The sequence below is a fragment of the Ixodes scapularis genome, unplaced genomic scaffold, assembly GCF_016920785.2.
Source record: "Ixodes scapularis isolate PalLabHiFi unplaced genomic scaffold, ASM1692078v2 PGA_scaffold8__174_contigs__length_109621045, whole genome shotgun sequence".
Classification (NCBI taxonomy): domain Eukaryota; kingdom Metazoa; phylum Arthropoda; class Arachnida; order Ixodida; family Ixodidae; genus Ixodes; species Ixodes scapularis.
The window spans coordinates 35,252,070-35,268,040 of record NW_024609883.1 but is presented as its reverse complement, the minus strand read 5'-3'; the positions used below and the strand labels follow the sequence as shown (position 1 = coordinate 35,268,040).

The 15,971-nt window shown below is 44.9% G+C and overlaps 1 protein-coding gene and 1 non-coding gene across 4 annotated transcripts in view; one reads left to right on the top strand and one right to left on the bottom strand.

The window, feature by feature from the left end:
- LOC8043443 (protein FAM135A) overlaps positions 1-15,399 on the top strand; it is a 73,380-nt gene extending 57,981 nt beyond the window's left edge. For all 3 annotated transcript variants that reach the window (XM_029973875.4, XM_029973865.4, XM_042286614.1), the window contains 2 exons: positions 3,232-3,348; positions 10,148-15,399. In XM_029973875.4, the coding sequence (XP_029829735.3) occupies positions 3,232-3,348; positions 10,148-10,353 (323 nt within the window). In that variant the 3' untranslated portion in view covers positions 10,354-15,399. The remainder of the gene's footprint in view (positions 1-3,231; positions 3,349-10,147) is intronic.
- On the bottom strand, positions 5,239-5,320 carry Trnay-aua. Its single transcript has one exon. It is a non-coding gene; the product is annotated as a tRNA-Tyr (tRNA).
- Positions 15,400-15,971: the final 572 nt, after the last annotated feature.

The following is a 15,971-nucleotide window of genomic DNA, read 5'->3' as shown; positions in this document are numbered from 1 at the left end:
GCCGGCGGGGGGGAATGAGTCGTGTAGAAGAACGTGACGCCTGCGCGAAAGAAGAGACTGGGCGCGGTCGCAGACTGACGAAGACTCTTCTCAAACGAATGTAATCCAACAGTTAAATAAATATATCCTGCACTATGACCCTCGTCTTCTTCGGTCTGTGACCGCGCCCAGTCTGTTCTTTCACGCAGGCGTCACCTTCTTCTCCGCGGCTCGCTCTCCCCCGCCGGCGTCTCCGGTTATATCAGCCCGCCGTTGCCTGTGTCAAAGGTTGTGTTCGCCATGCGTGGCGAACATGCACACAATACACAACAGAAAGGCTGGAAGTTTTTTTTTTCTTTTTTTTATCTGTGCGAGCAAGTACCTCTGGTAGCAATTTGCAAATCAGCCCAAATGTACAGCGGTGAATGGTGCACGGCGCACCCGACTCCCGGGGTGGCGGTACTTGCTGCAAGAGCCACTCCGGAATGGCCGCTGGAACAGCCTCACCCAGCCTCGCTGCTGCTGCTTTTTTTTTTTTTTTGCAGAATGATTCACGGTCGCGCATCGTTTGATCGAGGGTCAAAATCATGCTGGAGTGCCAACTACGTTTCTCTGTATTGACACGCTGATCTGGGCAGTTGAGGTTTTCTCTGCACGTTTCGGCCATTCTTATCCAAATACAACCAAGAACTGCTGGACGCGAGTTGGACTTGTCGGAGCAGGTGGTGCTTCGGTGGCATCTACAACGGCGCAGGATCTTAGCTGCGACTGTAAGCTATAAAAGGCTTCCACGGGCCAAAGTCTGGATCGGTCTGGATGCCTTCCGGAGTTCGAGGTCAGGCGGTCAGGCTTGCATTGTACTTTGCAGAAATGCGCAATCGATCCCTACCCGTGACGTGCGACGCGATCACCGAGCAAACGTGTAAGATGCAGTTTGTGCGGTTATTTGCGAAGTTCCAGATTTCGCTGGACGAGGCCGACGACGTGCTTTGAGAATGAAGCAGTGATGACGATGGGAATGACAGCATTAGTGCGGACGAATCATAGTCTCTAGTAGCAGGCAGAATGAGAATGACAGAGAGCAGCTTCAGTTGTCCCGCCTCCAGTGCAAGCTTCCTAGCTTCGATAACGAATGGGTACCTTGTGCATTTCGCGTGTGCATGCGCAGCCAAAGCGCGCAAGAAGGCATCAAGTGCACGCTGGAGGCCGGGCTTTTGAAAGGGGTGCCTCGCTGTAAAATGCAGCCCTAAAGTGTTTCTTTTTTTTTTTCTTTAGACACGGTAGCCTTATCCCCCAATTTACAAATTGTAAAAATCTAAAAAAAGTTTTCAAGCAAAAAATCAGGATCTTACCTAGAAAAAACTATGACGAGGAATAGAGCCGGCGAGAGGTCACGGCACATTTATTTCCTCTGCTCTGTTGACTGCTCTGCATTTGCACGCAACGAAATGCACGTGAGCGTTACTCAGATTCTTCCGAACTTTCGTCTGATGACGACTGCTTGTGGCTGTCTACGTCCCAGAACGCGTCATGCCGTGTGCCGTCAATCGAGTTGCTAATTCTACACTTGCGGAATGACTTGCCCAGCATTTCGTCCGGGCGCAACTTCCACGCCGATGACACCCAAGCACAGATTGTGGGAAGGGGCAGTCCTTGGGTTATCGCCCATCATCCACTCGTTCTAAAGTTCCCCAGTCGATCCTCGAATGGTTTATTGAGTGCAACGTCCAGTGGCTGTACCATAGATGTCATGCCACTGGGGATGACCACCAAGTCTGTCCTGCCATCGCACTAGGCCTGCTTTACAGGAGCAGTCAGATGGTCTCTAAACGAATCGAAGACCAGCATGCTTGGTCTCCCAAAAGACATCTATGCCACACAAGTCGGATGCACTCCAACATCAACGATTCATTCATAAAGGCTTTCTCGTTCACTCGTACTATGACGTCGCGCGGGAAGTCCTTTTTCGGCCGGGTTTTCCTTTTAAAAATGATGAAAGGGCTTCAACTTTCTACCGTCAGCAGTACATGCGAGTATTATCGTAAAGCATGAGTGTTCGTCCCTCGTTGTAAAAAGCTTCACTTGCTTCACTCCTTTCTCAGAAACAGTGCAGTTGGATGGCATGTGTCGAACCACACAAGTGTCTCGTTGGCATTTCCACCTTCTTCCACCATGTAGGGACGCTTCTGGCGAAGTTTAATAACATACTGCTGGGAGTCAGTGAGCTTCTGCTCGTATTCTTTGGGCAGTTTCTGGCAGATGGAAGTATGCCGCCGAAGAGCAAAGCCCTTTCGCTTCATAAAGTGTCACACCCACAATGCTGTCCCCTTGAATTGTTCCCTGGAAATTCTGGAAGCATGCGCAACCTCAACGACTTTTATGCGGATGCATTCGGATTCGGATGGTCTTGGGGTAGCAATCTGGCACGCAGCTGCCGAACAAACTCTCCTATCTCTTCCTCCAAGTCAAGGAACAGCACAGTTTGTCCACGGAAAGAGGTTGTTTTGGCATTACTGCAGGCCGACAGTTTTTGTTTCTGGCCCCGCCAGTACCGTACGCTCTTCTCTGATACGCCAAACTCCCGTTGCGCCGCCAGATTTTTCTGTGTTTCTGCTTATGCGATCGCTTTTCTCTTGGAGGCTATTGTAAACTGCCGTCTACTTATACTCATATTCGCAAGCAGTGACAACGATCGCGATGCGATGAACAAGCGAAAGTAGCAAGGTAGCACAGTAGCACAAGAAAAAAAAAATGGTGGCGTCAGACACTCACAGTTGCCAGACTTGTTTTGTTTTTCTGCTATTGACCGGTATATAAGACGAGGGTCGACTTTCTCGAGTGCATTTTCGACCTATAGTCCGGTTTATACGGTGTTACGTAGCATGGGCTTTTCTAAGATACCCTACAGGCCGAGCGGGCAACGGTGGAAGCTCACAGTACAGTGGAATCTCGTTAATTTGAACAGGAGGGGGACCGAAACTTTGTTTGAATAATGCAAAGTTTGAATTACTGGGAGTTTCCTTCCTAGAAACTCATAGGATGGGACCTGCATGTTAGTTTGAATTATCCACGAGCTTGAACTAAGAGAGTTTGAATTAACGAGTTTCCAGTGGTATTATGTGGGCTTTGAGCCAATGTCAGTGATGCCGTGGCAGGCAGAGAGTGACGACAGTCGCCCTAGGGTTAGTGGGATTGAGTTGGTTCTGGCACGTCAGATACAGAGAGGATTTCCCCGGTTTCCTTCACACCCAGGTCTGGAGTTCTTCAAGCACATCCTCTTATTCGGCTCGTCCCAGGACCGCTACGTTCCCATCCACTCTGCTCGGATAGAGCCTTGCAAGGCTGCGATCAAGGATAACACGTCAACAGGTGGGCACGTTTTTTTTGTTGCCTTCTTAAAGAGGGCTTGAAAAAGGCTGAGGGTCATTCCAAAAGAGTTAAACTCAAGTTTGTGTTCAGTTTACATCAGGAAGCCCAAAAGACGAAGTGATCCTGTGTGCCGAAAGCATTGATGGACGGCTTAGAGTAAGAAACAACATGTACTGCATGCATTGTGACTGCAGCAAGCTTCAGTACTGGTTCAATGTGATACAACACGTATTAGCAGAGTGCAGGGATAAGGGAGCACGCACAAAAGAAGTGTACAGTAATCCCTCGTTATGACTAAATCGTTATTCTACGAATAATTGCATTTTTCTAAGTTAGACGCGGTCTCTGTCGCAACACATGCAGTTTGAACCGGATCATTCGAAGTGTATCGACGGCGGACATGCTTATTATGAAGGACGATCCAGTGAAAGAGCAGTATGTAAGCCAGCACAACCTTTCGAAGAGGCGTGCAAAAAGCCAGTACCTGCAAAAGGTATATCGTCTTTTGCCGCTATAAATGCACAAGGAGCGCGGAGCTCATGCCGCGCCCACCGAGCCCGGACGCACCTGCCCGTTGCCCAGCGCCAATATACGCGGTTACGACCTGTCGAATCAAGGGAGCAAAAAAGGGGGGAGATTGCCCCTTCGGGAGCTCTGTGCGCGCAGAGGAATGCGACAGCGTCGGCAGCGTGTTTTGTAACAGTTCCGATACTTCACACTGTGCCCGTGGTGCCCGTGATGCCCGTGGCCCGGTGCCCAGGTCTCGTCGGAATCAAGTCGGGGAAGCACTTCCCCTGCTGGCACCCACCTCTTTAAAAGCATTGTCCCAAGTCATTAAAAAAAAAGTGGAGATAAAGGAGGAACGAGAGTGGGGGGCTGGGACTCTCCCGTTCCTCCTTTTCCCTCCTTTTGAACGGGTCGGGATACACACTCTACCCTGTAGCTTTGGCTGTACTGCGGTTGACTTGGTCGCGACACACGCAATGCACGTGTTTGCCAGTTTGAGTCGACGCTGCATTTACGGATTGTGTGCGCGTCGAGGCAGAAGTTTGCCAGAAGAAATTGTTCACTGTGGATCAGGCCCATAGTAGAGGATATAGGTAGGTGTGGACACTGTCCTTGTCGCAGCTGCCAGATAAAGATCTCTCCTTACCTTGGTTGCAAACAGGGTCGCCAGATGACTGTTCGATAATCGGTTAGCAGTTTCCTGTCACGAAGCCCGGTTTCCCACGCTTCTCTGTGGGGGACCAGAGCCATATATTGGGAGAGTCCGGCCAGTGGGTGTGGCGATGAAGGTGCCAGAGAGGGGAAGAGTGAAGGAAAGGGAGGAGAGCGCCGAAGGAGCAAGAAGGGAGCAAAGAGGAGACAACCGCCGTTTTGACGTAACGATGTCTGCGCAGAGCACTGTTGAGGCTACGCGTTATCTGCTACGGGCTTATTTCTTTTTCGCCTGAATCAAAGTTTGCGTTCAAATGTGGAGAAACTTCGTTCATTAGCTTTTTAAGCCACCGAGGAATAACACTATATCATTTTCTTTCCAGTGCCTGCCAAATAAAAGTAAAGAACCGAAATTTGGATGTCGATCCCATGTATTCCGCCGGGCGAATGAATGAAAATGGCGGCTCTCCCCGTTCAGCAGGGATCAGCCAGGAGTTCAGGCGCATGTGCTCACGCCCCCTGCTCTGCGTCGCAGGCTGATTGGCTCACTTGGGAGGGGGGCGTTACAGCAGCAAGATCATAGACTGGCCAAATTCTCCTCATATACGGCTCTGTGGGGGACATGCTTTTTTAGGGGCATAGCTCCTTAATGTCTAGCCTTGTTCATCCGGCGTCCGTGCTCACATCGATTGCCATCCCATCTGTCTTCTTAAAAAAAGAAAAAAATGTTTGCGTAGTCAACAGGATTCAAACCTGTGCGGGGAGACCCCAATGGATTTATAGTCCATCGCCTTAACCACTCGGTCACGACTGCGGGACGAGTAGGGGGCTCTGAGATGTGGTAGTAACTCAAGAGCTGGGGATGTCATGGTTGAAATGTTGCATGTAGCCGCTCAATGTCTATGCAGGAGAGGGCACTGCGGTCAAATCCGTATATAATCACGTTAAACTTTGCATGCATTGGCTCAACGTTTATAGACGAGAGAGCGCTGCAGTCAAATGCTCAAATGCGTATATAACCACGATCCATACCACACATTTTCTTTCTGACATGGACCATTGACTTAAGCGGTGGAAATGCGTTCCCACGGCTTCTAGCGGATCCAAGCTGATCCGCTAGAAAAAACCACTGGCTCTGCATTTCACCAACCATAAAGCAGTAATAATGAAGTCGAAACGCAACCCGGAACTCAGCACTACCTGTGAACAATAAAATCAGTATCATCAGCACCACCAGATCTTTGCCCCAATCAACATCATTCACCACGTAAAAATGTGGTCATTTTTTTTTTTTTTTTTTTTTTTTTAAGTTTTTTTTTTTTTTTTAGAGCTCTGCATTATGTGGAACTTGGGAGTTGCGCTACACGTGTCGCTTAGACACAGCTTCATTATTTAACCTAACTTTGCGCCCCAGGAACTGCAAGGATAGTTTTATGAACACATTGAAGCGGAAAGATCTCTGGCGCGGTTTTCAAGCCAGTGTTCGTCAAGGTCAGAGCACGTGCACCGAGCGGAAAGCGCACGCGCACAAGTGCCATTGCAATAAAGCACTTTTTTTTTTTTAGCTGCGCCATCCGGCCGGCAGAGATGCCGTTGAAATAGGCTATTGGGGCGCGCACCAAGAGGGCTTTATGTGGGCGATCGCATCACAGTGTTCACCATGCTGTGTGGCCACACCTGTATACAGGGTGTTTCAGCGAAGGCATTTCAAATATCTAAAAAAAAATGGATGGTCAAGAAAAAGAAAAAAAAAAACTTTTTTCGGGAACAAGCTAGCAGCCACGGCAGACCTCGGGAATTGAAAAAAACCCATACTAGTTAGATCAGTGATTGACTAAAATTTACTAATTAGCTTTTTAGCTAGTGGGAATACAAGTATGATTCCAATAAAAAAATCTTGTTAAGCATTTTCGTAAACTGCTAAATCAGCTGATTTAATAAAGGTGTAAGGCAGGGTCAGCATTTTATGGCGTTTCGAAGAAACGCCCAGTTCGTACGCTTTTCCAGTTTCGGTTTCCTGTCGGAGCGCGTCTTAGTGCCAGTGGTCCTGCTCCCCAGTGGCCAAGATGCGCAACACCTTTTTTTCTATACATCCCTCCATTTTACAAGGGAGGTGAGGTGGTGGCTTCGCGCCTCAGCCATTGGGGAGTGGTACCTCTGGCGCGAAAATGCACTCCAATAAGAAACCGAAAGTTAGAAACGTGTCCAAATTCAGTGTCTTTCTTATATGCCGTTGAACCTCGATTTAATGAAGTCACCGGGACCCGCTAATTATTTCGTTATATCGGGAACTTCGTAAAATCATGGAGGGAGACCTCGCTCATAGGTTGTGTGGGGAATCCGAATTTGTTTGTTAAATTGGAAAATTCGTAAAATTGGGTTTTATAAAAATGAGATTCAACTGTAGTTCTAAAAGGAGTTTATTTAGTGGTTTCTTATGATGCTTACCAAGTTTCTCATTTTAACCCTATGTTTATTTTGACTAATTAAGAAGGTTATTAGTAGGGGTGGGCAATGGATCGATTAACCTACTGATTAATCAATGAATGCTTTAATCGCGAATAATCTTTTTTAACCAGTTAATGAATAAAAATTTATGAAACCAAAAGAAAGTAAAAATGAATGTTTTCCCCATGCGGACATGGACGAGTACACCATAGTGAAGGGCAAACTTTATGTGAAATTTTAAAAGTAAACTCTTAGGGCGAGATTTGTGAATCGAGACAAGTACAGAAGGTTACACGTGTCCCGGCCACTTCAACGCTGTGCGAGTGTCCGTTCAGCGCAGCTGAGACTATTCTCATCACCGCAGGGGTTGGACACGAGCCACTGCCAGAGTCTGTGCCGAGACATTGATTATCACGAGCTGAAGTCGAGTTCTCGGGCAGTTCTCGTGTCCAATCTATGAGCCGCGCTCGATTGTCGTCAGGCGGGTGGTTTCGATCCCACAATTATGTCATCAAGTTTTGCGAAGGCAAGACTGAAAGAAATAGTCTCCTTTTACCTTCGCAATTTCACTGTAACTAAGAAGCTTCTTAATCAGTGGCAGTCTGTACAAGTATACTAGGGCCAGACAAGTCCAGTACGCCTCTGCAAAGTCAAAAACATTCCAACCTGATATCATTTCATGACCCCTTTGGGAGGCTGCTCTTGCTGGAGAACATCAACAAACCTCTTTGCATCATGCAGCTGAAGTAATAATCCTTGAGTGGGAGTGCTTTTTAACGGTTCTCAACTATGTATCGAAGTTGATTCATAATCGAAATTGTATATTGCGCCTTTTCTCACATAGTCAGCAGAGGCAAATAAAAAAAGAATGGTATTTTGACTTTAAAAAGTATTATGCATGGAAATGAATGAGACAGATTAATCGATTGATTAGTCGAATAAAAGGGGTAGATTAATCGGATTAAAAGTTTTAATAGACGCTCAGCCCTAGTTATTAGTCAATTTTAGTTAAATCTTTAGCGCAGAGGTTCTCGAATGGGGGTCCGTGGACCCGAAAGAGTCTGCGAAAGCATTTTAGTGGTTCGCGAAGCCCATCCTCAACAGTCAAGTCCGGCAATAAAAGTTTTCTTTTTTCAGACTGAGAAGAAACATTCCAATTTTCAGTTGAGTTTTCTCGTGTATATGTCAATAAGAGTAGTCTACTCCACGCTAGTCCTTAGTTACCGTAAAATACCAGTCATGCGCCCACTCAACCTTCAGACAATCGCAAAAAATGGGGGTGGGCGCTTGTCCGGTCATCAATTTTACATATAAATGTACTGTGCGTATTTTCTCAGATCTTACAAATTGGGAAATGGGCGCTTAATGTGGAATGGCTGGATGCGCGGTATTCTGCGGTATATTTATTTATTAAATCATTATCATAATTAACTTATACCTTTCCCTTTCCCTCACCACGAACGGGGTGCTCCATTATCTCCCCCAATCCCCAAGGGGTCCACAAAACATCAATGGTTGCAAACCTTTATTTTAGCTTATTAGTATATATCTCTTTTTTTTTTTGTAATTCTTGGCATTTGCCATGGCTGGTAATTTGTTCACAGAAAGATTCTTTTCAGAGTGCAGCTCTTAGGCGCCCGTTTTTGGCTTGAGCGGCATCGCCATCGCCGTAATTGCGGGGTGCATTATGGGTAAATTTCCCCTCTAAATTTAGCGGAAAAATTTTCCCGCTAAGTTTAGCAAAAATATTTTCCCACTAAATTAAGCGTTAAAATTTCCCCTAAGTGGGAGGCGAGCAGGAGAGGATGAGGGGCATAGCCTCTTCTCCGTACCTTCCCCTCCTCCTCCTCAAGATCTGCGCTCTAATTCGGCGTTACAGGGAGTTGTAAACGGCTTTCATTTTTTTCTCAACCACCTTATTTTTAGGGATTCCTTAAATCCTTTGCCGAAACACTCGGTAACATATACAGTATAGACCATTTACAACGTAACCGCTTATAGTGCAGGACCGGGTATAATGCGGCTTTTTTAAACCACCGGTTCGCCTCCCATAGAACTCCATGTAATCACATACCGCTTAAAATCCAGGCGCGCGAAGGGAAAGACCAGTTATAGTGCGGTTTCTGGAACAGCGCGCCAACTGCGCCAACCGACCGGCGCAGCGAGCACGCTTCCCTGTGCGACACTAGATACCGGCGCTGGCCTGGCTAGCCGCAAGCGGTACTTGCAGGGCAAGGAGGTTGCTCGAAGAAGCGGGGAGAAGCGAAGAGAGAGGCTTCAGTTGCCATAGCAACGGAGGGACGCACGCACGTGTTCACGTGCGTGCGTTCCTCCGCTGCGTTGGAAACAACCACAACGACAGACCAATCGCAGGTTGAGGAGAAGTGTTTGCGCGCGTTGCATGCCAGTGGCGGACCGGCTTCTTCTATCCGCAAACATGGCGTCAGTTGTGATCGTCGACGTAGACGGCGTGGTGGAAGCTCATCGTTCTGCGTAGAAGCGCTATCCTTGACTGTGAATTTTCGTCGTGTGTCGCTACGATAACCCAGCACATACGAGAAGGGAAGATCCACCTACTCGTGCAGCGATGTCGTGGCGGCACTCTGAAGACGGCAGAAACGCCCGTGTCGTCATGTTTGTTTACTTCGACTACAGTGGTGCTTTTTAAACATTTGTGTTTTCGAACATCGCCCGGATTTCTTATTTGGAGCATTTCATGCCTGCGCTTAAGTTGAAGGTATTACTGGCGCGTACCATATAAAGGATGCAAATTTTTATGCGTTTTCATCATCGGAGAAAAGTGATTAGGGCTAGCAATCTTGAACGCTCGCAACGTCCGTCCGCAACCCGCGACGCCGTCTAAAGGCTGCGCCAGGCAGAAGTCGCTCATTTCTTTCAAAATGTGTGACACACTTGAGAGAAGCGTACTAGTCTGGTAAAATAAAGACTTTCCTCAAAGTAAGCTTTATTTTTCATCTAACATAAAATAAATTCTTTTACAAAGGTAAGTTGTCTCATGGCATATATTTTGGCCTGAAAAATTGATGTTTTGGTTATAACGCTGTACCGCTTAGAGTGCGGATTTTCGCGACTCCCGCATCATATGCTATATCTGGTCTACTCTGTATCTTGCATTGTCATCAGGCCCCAAGCCTCGATTATTTATTCTTTTGGTTTGGGGGGTGGGCAACAGGTGCGGCGTACCGCGAGATGGTGCATCATCTTCTGCGGCCGCTGGCCAGCAAGACGGACATTAGCCTCGTGCGCTACGACGTCCACCACGCCCTGCCAAGCTCTGCCAATTCCCTCATCGGCCGCGCCGCCCACATTGCCGTGCTCGACTCTGAACTGTTCATAGAGAAGTTCATGGTCGTCACCGGACTCAAGTACTTTGTCTGAGCCCCGCTTTTTCCAAGTGCCGACACCGAGTTTCTTGTTTTCTCCGCTAACGCCTCATGTTTTGGGTCACTATTTTTACATCTGGTTTTGTAATAATCGGTGAAATTTGTTCCTGTCGGAAAGCATTATCAGATTACCATATGTACGCTCCATCTCACCCTACGACGGACCGCGACGGATGCTACAATTCGCCTCAGCCAATCCACCGCCATGAACGCATCACGTGACCACGTGCCCCATACGTCGCTGCACCCAAATCCAATCCCTTGCAGGCATTGGATTTGCTTAGATGGCTTTTAGCATTCGCTGCAGTTCTGCTTGAAGGACACATGCAAAGGAAAAAAAACATTTTTTTTAAACAGCTTAGATGAAAAAAGGACGTCATAAATCAATTTTACAACAAAGAAAAAAAATATTTAGGGCTATATTTACGGCGCCATACGAATTTGTAGTTGGTGCCCGCGGGCACTGCGGAAAAGTGGCCGTTATTTATCATGTGACTGGCCCTTATTTATTACATGGTGCTTGCGCTCTTTCCGAAGCTTCCTATGGCATCTAAAAGTAGCTTATTCATCTTTGTTTGAAGTATAACAAAACACTAAGATTAATAAGTAACTTTTAGAGCCCAAAGGAAACTCCTGAAAAAGCGCAAGTAGACGTGATAGACTTGTGCGCCGATCAGATGACGGCGGAGGCGCCTCGAAGCAGACGAACTTGTGCAATGACAGCGGCGTGGAGAAACGCGTCGAAGCGGTGGCGCACAACGCTCAGCGTGCGGCAGCAGCGACGCAGCGCGGCGGCGCGCGGGCCTACCACGTGACCAGCACGGCTCCTGCAGGTGCCAACTACAAAGTCGTTTTGCGCCGTAAATATAGCTCTAATTTTTTTTTCTTCATTGTAAATTTGTTCCATAATATTCTTTTTCCATCTAGCCTGTTTAAAAAAAACATTTTTTTTTTTCCTTTGCATTGTCCTTTAAGATGAAGCAAAATAGGTACTGATGAGGCGCAGTAGATATCGGCTTGGTCGAGGTTACGCGACTCTAAAATGGAAGCACAAAGTGTGCAACTCGCCACTTCATTCAAACGTCGGACCTTTTTGATTTAAATTCAGATGACACTCTAATGGAAACTTTTCACGCAAAAGCAGCATTAAATTTTTTACGTACTGCTAGTAATATAGGCTGCTGATATAATGGTTGCATGGAAGATCGGGAGTGATGAAATGGTTTCAAGTTTAGTGCACACCTCGTTTCATTATTTGCTCTTCTGCAGGTATTGGGCACTTTGGCGGGGGTAAAATGTACTAATTATTGATTAGTCTGTTGTTTTAAACTTGGGCTTAACTTGTACCCGATGAGAAGTGACGTGTTTTCTTTTGGGTGCTTAGCTACTACCTCCTTAGGTTCCATTTTCTAGGAAACATTTAATTCTCTATTTTTTACCGAGTGGCACCTGCTGGGTGCTGGTTACAAGCATGCAATTCTGTGTGGACTTTACACCCATCCCGCGGCAGAGCATATATTCCGTATTACGACGGATACGTGATGCAATATGTACAGGGAGTATAGGTTATACCAGAGAAGCATTGACACCCGATTTTAGGTGCTTTCCTTGTTATTTATTGAAGACATCTTTTTGTTTGCATCCACTTTGGTGCGAACCTCAGTTTTTCTGTTAAGATGTTTGTGTTGGACCGATTGCATATACCAGATCTGATCCTTGTGTGAGACCAGAAAACAAATGTTTGTTTGCTGTCGAGCTTATCTACTCATGCAAGAGGTGCTTTGGATTGTTTATTATTGTTTCACCATTGGGCTGGATTGTTCTGAGCTTAGCTAGTAACTTGCCATATTCTCTCAGGCAGAGAGATGATGTTTACAATTGTTTTCGTGGCCAAGTTTGTTTAGGTTGTTTACGGCCTACCGTCATCTTTTTATAAGGATTATCTGGGGATTTTGGCACCAACAGTAGCCATTTTCAGTGCCCTAACGCTATCTTTCCGATTTTCTTTTGTGCATGTCAGGTTTTGCGTGAGCAGGGGCTTTGAAGTAGAATTTTTTTTCTGGCTGCCAATAATGCAGTTCAGTTTAGGCTACAAAATCCTAAAGGCTGAGTAGTCTGTTTTGCACTTTGACATACGTTAGAACTCTTTCATTGCTTGGGTTGATATATTGTGTTCATGTGTTAGGTCACAATTCTGGAGCTCAGCTTTTATTGAGTAGGATGACGCAGAAACACGTTGTCGTGCAATGATGGCATTCGGGCATTCCTCATATCTGGAAATTTATGCAAAACACAAGAATGCGAGTGTTTTGTCCTGGAATGTCTAGACGAAACTCACACTTTAAGGAAGTGGCGCATTAGTGTATCTGGAAATATTTATTTTGAGATTCTTAATAATGTTTTTCTTTTCCTTAATTTTAAACTCTAACGCTATATTCTTTTTTATCCCAGTTGGGGTGTGCACAATTTGACAGAGGCCTGTTGTTGATTTGACATGTCAACTCCCAAATTTGGCTCTTTCCTGCTTGTTATATTTATATAAATTTTTTTTTTTGTGTGCTGTTTCATGGTAGCTAGTTAGTACCAAAGCGATGAAGCATCTTACTCTTTGTTCAAAGCCAATTGTTTTTTTTTAAGGATCCTTCATGCACTCTAACTAGTTACTGCACTTTCAGCCATTCTATCACCATGCTAGTGAAAGTCTGAATGCACTTCAGAATGCGAGATGTTTGAACATGTCTTTAAAGCAATCCCGGAGGCTAAATGCATCCTCTGGTCAATGCATTACTTTTATCAATCGTGGCAATTTGTTTGTAAGGCTGTCCTGTTTAGCAGCTTATTTATTAAGTCAAGATATTTTCATCTATTTATTTAGTTCAGACTGTATTTGTGTCTTTCATTCTTGTTATGTTCAAGAGCTCAGCACTTGTCATGCCCTGCAATTTTCAACTAACAGGTAGCAAATTCCTACAATTCATTTTGAAGAAGCTTGTACCTGGGGTCTAAATTGTATTTTAAATTTCACTTCATGCAATGACATATTTAGTAGAATATACCAGAGTTTATTATATGTATATGGGTTCCACTGTGTGGTCAGTATTATGATAAGTCAGTTTAGTGTGATGTTACAGGCTCAGAACAGTCATTGCTTTTCATTGAAATGATTCATTAGCAATAGTGTGACATACTGGTGTCGAATCTTTCCTTTCTGTTATTTTTTTGCGCTGTGAATACTCAATGAGGTTGTTGATACGGGATTTGAACAAATTGAATTTTGCATGGACAAAATGCATTTTTTATATGTACCATTGTGTTACGATACAAGTGATTTGCCATGATTTCAGTGATGCTCCATCATATGTGCCATTGGTGGTAAGCATGCTTTCGTGAAAGCAAACTTTATTAGCTGCCAAAAGATAGTGTGGTAATTATTGTACCTAGTTACAAGTGAACACATTTTTTGTGCTAATGTTTGTGTGACTTTTTGGTTATGTTTCTGCCTCACAGGTCAGTGTTGTTAGTTTAATACTGTTTCATGGTCCTTGGTCTTTTTTGATCCCAACTTTCTTACATGCTGATGCTTTTTTATGAATGATTATACTATATCAGGAGCTTTACACTGCTGCGCATAATAAATAGGCAGAGGTGGTTGTTTCACAAGAAAATTATCTCTACTGCCAACATCAGTGTCTGATATTTCAGGGTTTGTACTAGCTGAAGCCTATTGGCATATGACATATATTCCCAGAAAACAAAAGTCTAATATATACTCAGGAGGCCACACTATCAAGTATTTTGTACCTGCAATCCATTCAGTAAGTTCATTTGGTAATGAACTGCTCAATGTAGTCTGGATATAATTTTATCAACCTCGGCATAGCTTTGTTTGAATGTCTTTGCCATGTGGCAACTTCACACGTGTGGGGAGCCCAGGTGGAGGTTTTCAATCTGCTTCGTGTTCTAGTTAATTGTTTGTGAAAATGGCAACAATCACCAACCATTCCTGATAAAAGTACTACTAACCACACAGTTCATGACAGCACTTTGGGTCAAGTCTGTTCCGGAACGGTTGTGTACCACATCACTTCAAAAGCAGCTGCCACTTCTTTCTTGTCTTCTAAGGAAACCTTTTGGTAGCCGTTTCTTATGCGACACTTTGTGAAGCCTATTGTTTGCACTAACCTTTGTAAATGAAAGATTCTTTCTGTATTGTACGAGACCGATCTGTCCACCATTTTTTCGTAGTTTTGAGGCTCTTGGGTGTGCCTGCGTGATGTCTGATTAAATGTAGGAAGGTCTCGCAAGCAATCTGTCTGGCTGAAGTCAGCATGAGTCAGGTGGAGTCAGGTGGTAAGAATTATTTGAGAAAGAAACGTCGAATGAGTCGGTTGTACCTCATCACAAGACAGGCAAGCATGCCTCGAGTGATTCTTGATGATGGCAAAATGAAGATATATTTGATTTGGTGTTTTAGTTCTAAGGACGAAAGGTCGACAATGAGTCATGTAAATCACTATGCTTGCTTTCTCTGGAATGTTTGCCACTTGCGTGATGTCGAAACTGTTTGGTGGTGTTTGTTTTCCACGTCTCGAGTCTCTCTGACGTTCCCCATGTGGAACGCCTTCGTGATCTTACGCATCCCGTGGTTGTGCAGTGAGCGTGTCTTGTGACAGAACTCTTGGGAAAACATTCTTTTCTAGCATCGTCAAGAGGGATAGAAACTACAAACTGTGTCTGCCTCATCGGCATTGTCAACGTCTACTCTTTACGGCCATCATGTCATTCCGCAATGTGTGCGCAGTTGCCCCGTGTGTGTGCGCTCACTCTACTGTGTACAGAAGTCGCATGTGCAGTCCTGCACATCAACTGTTGTTTCTACTCACCGACACGATTTGTTGTGATTGTTCCAGGGAGACAGCTGCTGTGAAGGTTTCTTGTATGTACTATTCACTCTGTTGAAACTGAACACTGTTTGGTGTCCCATCGATGTAGTAGCAGTCCCTTGTAATTAAAGAAGACATCCTTGGGTTACTCACATGCACATTTCTGCTCATGTTGCCGATAATGGGAATCTAAAAAAAAAGTTTCAATGCAAGAATATATATTTAACCTATTTGGTTTGTTTGTTAGTACTTCCTTACGTTTCTGAATGGTGCAGCAGCTGAACTATAGCTGATCTGCAATGATTCAATGAAGCAACACAAACAATTCCTCATATTTGACTTGTTTGTGTTAAGCAGAAAGAGGGTGATTAAAATTGCAATTACCTATGTGAAAAATAATTTCAGCATAACAGTATTAAAAAGGAACTAAGTATTTTTTGTTAAGTTAGCCATTACTGATCCTAGCAACCACTAGCAAAGTTGCTAGTTTATTTAATTTCTTGGCAACTGAATTTGGTGTACAGTGTGTACACTAACTATTCGATCCCACATTGGACGGTCCGCATAAATTGGGGTTTTAACGTATCGCGCTAGGATTTACTACAGAGGTGCCCGAAAGTGGTGGAAGCTTTCACTAAAATCGTAGAAAGATTGGCTCACCTGAGTAAATCATAAAAAAATCAAACTATTTTTTCTATACTTTGCATGTACACTTAAGTAATATTTTGTG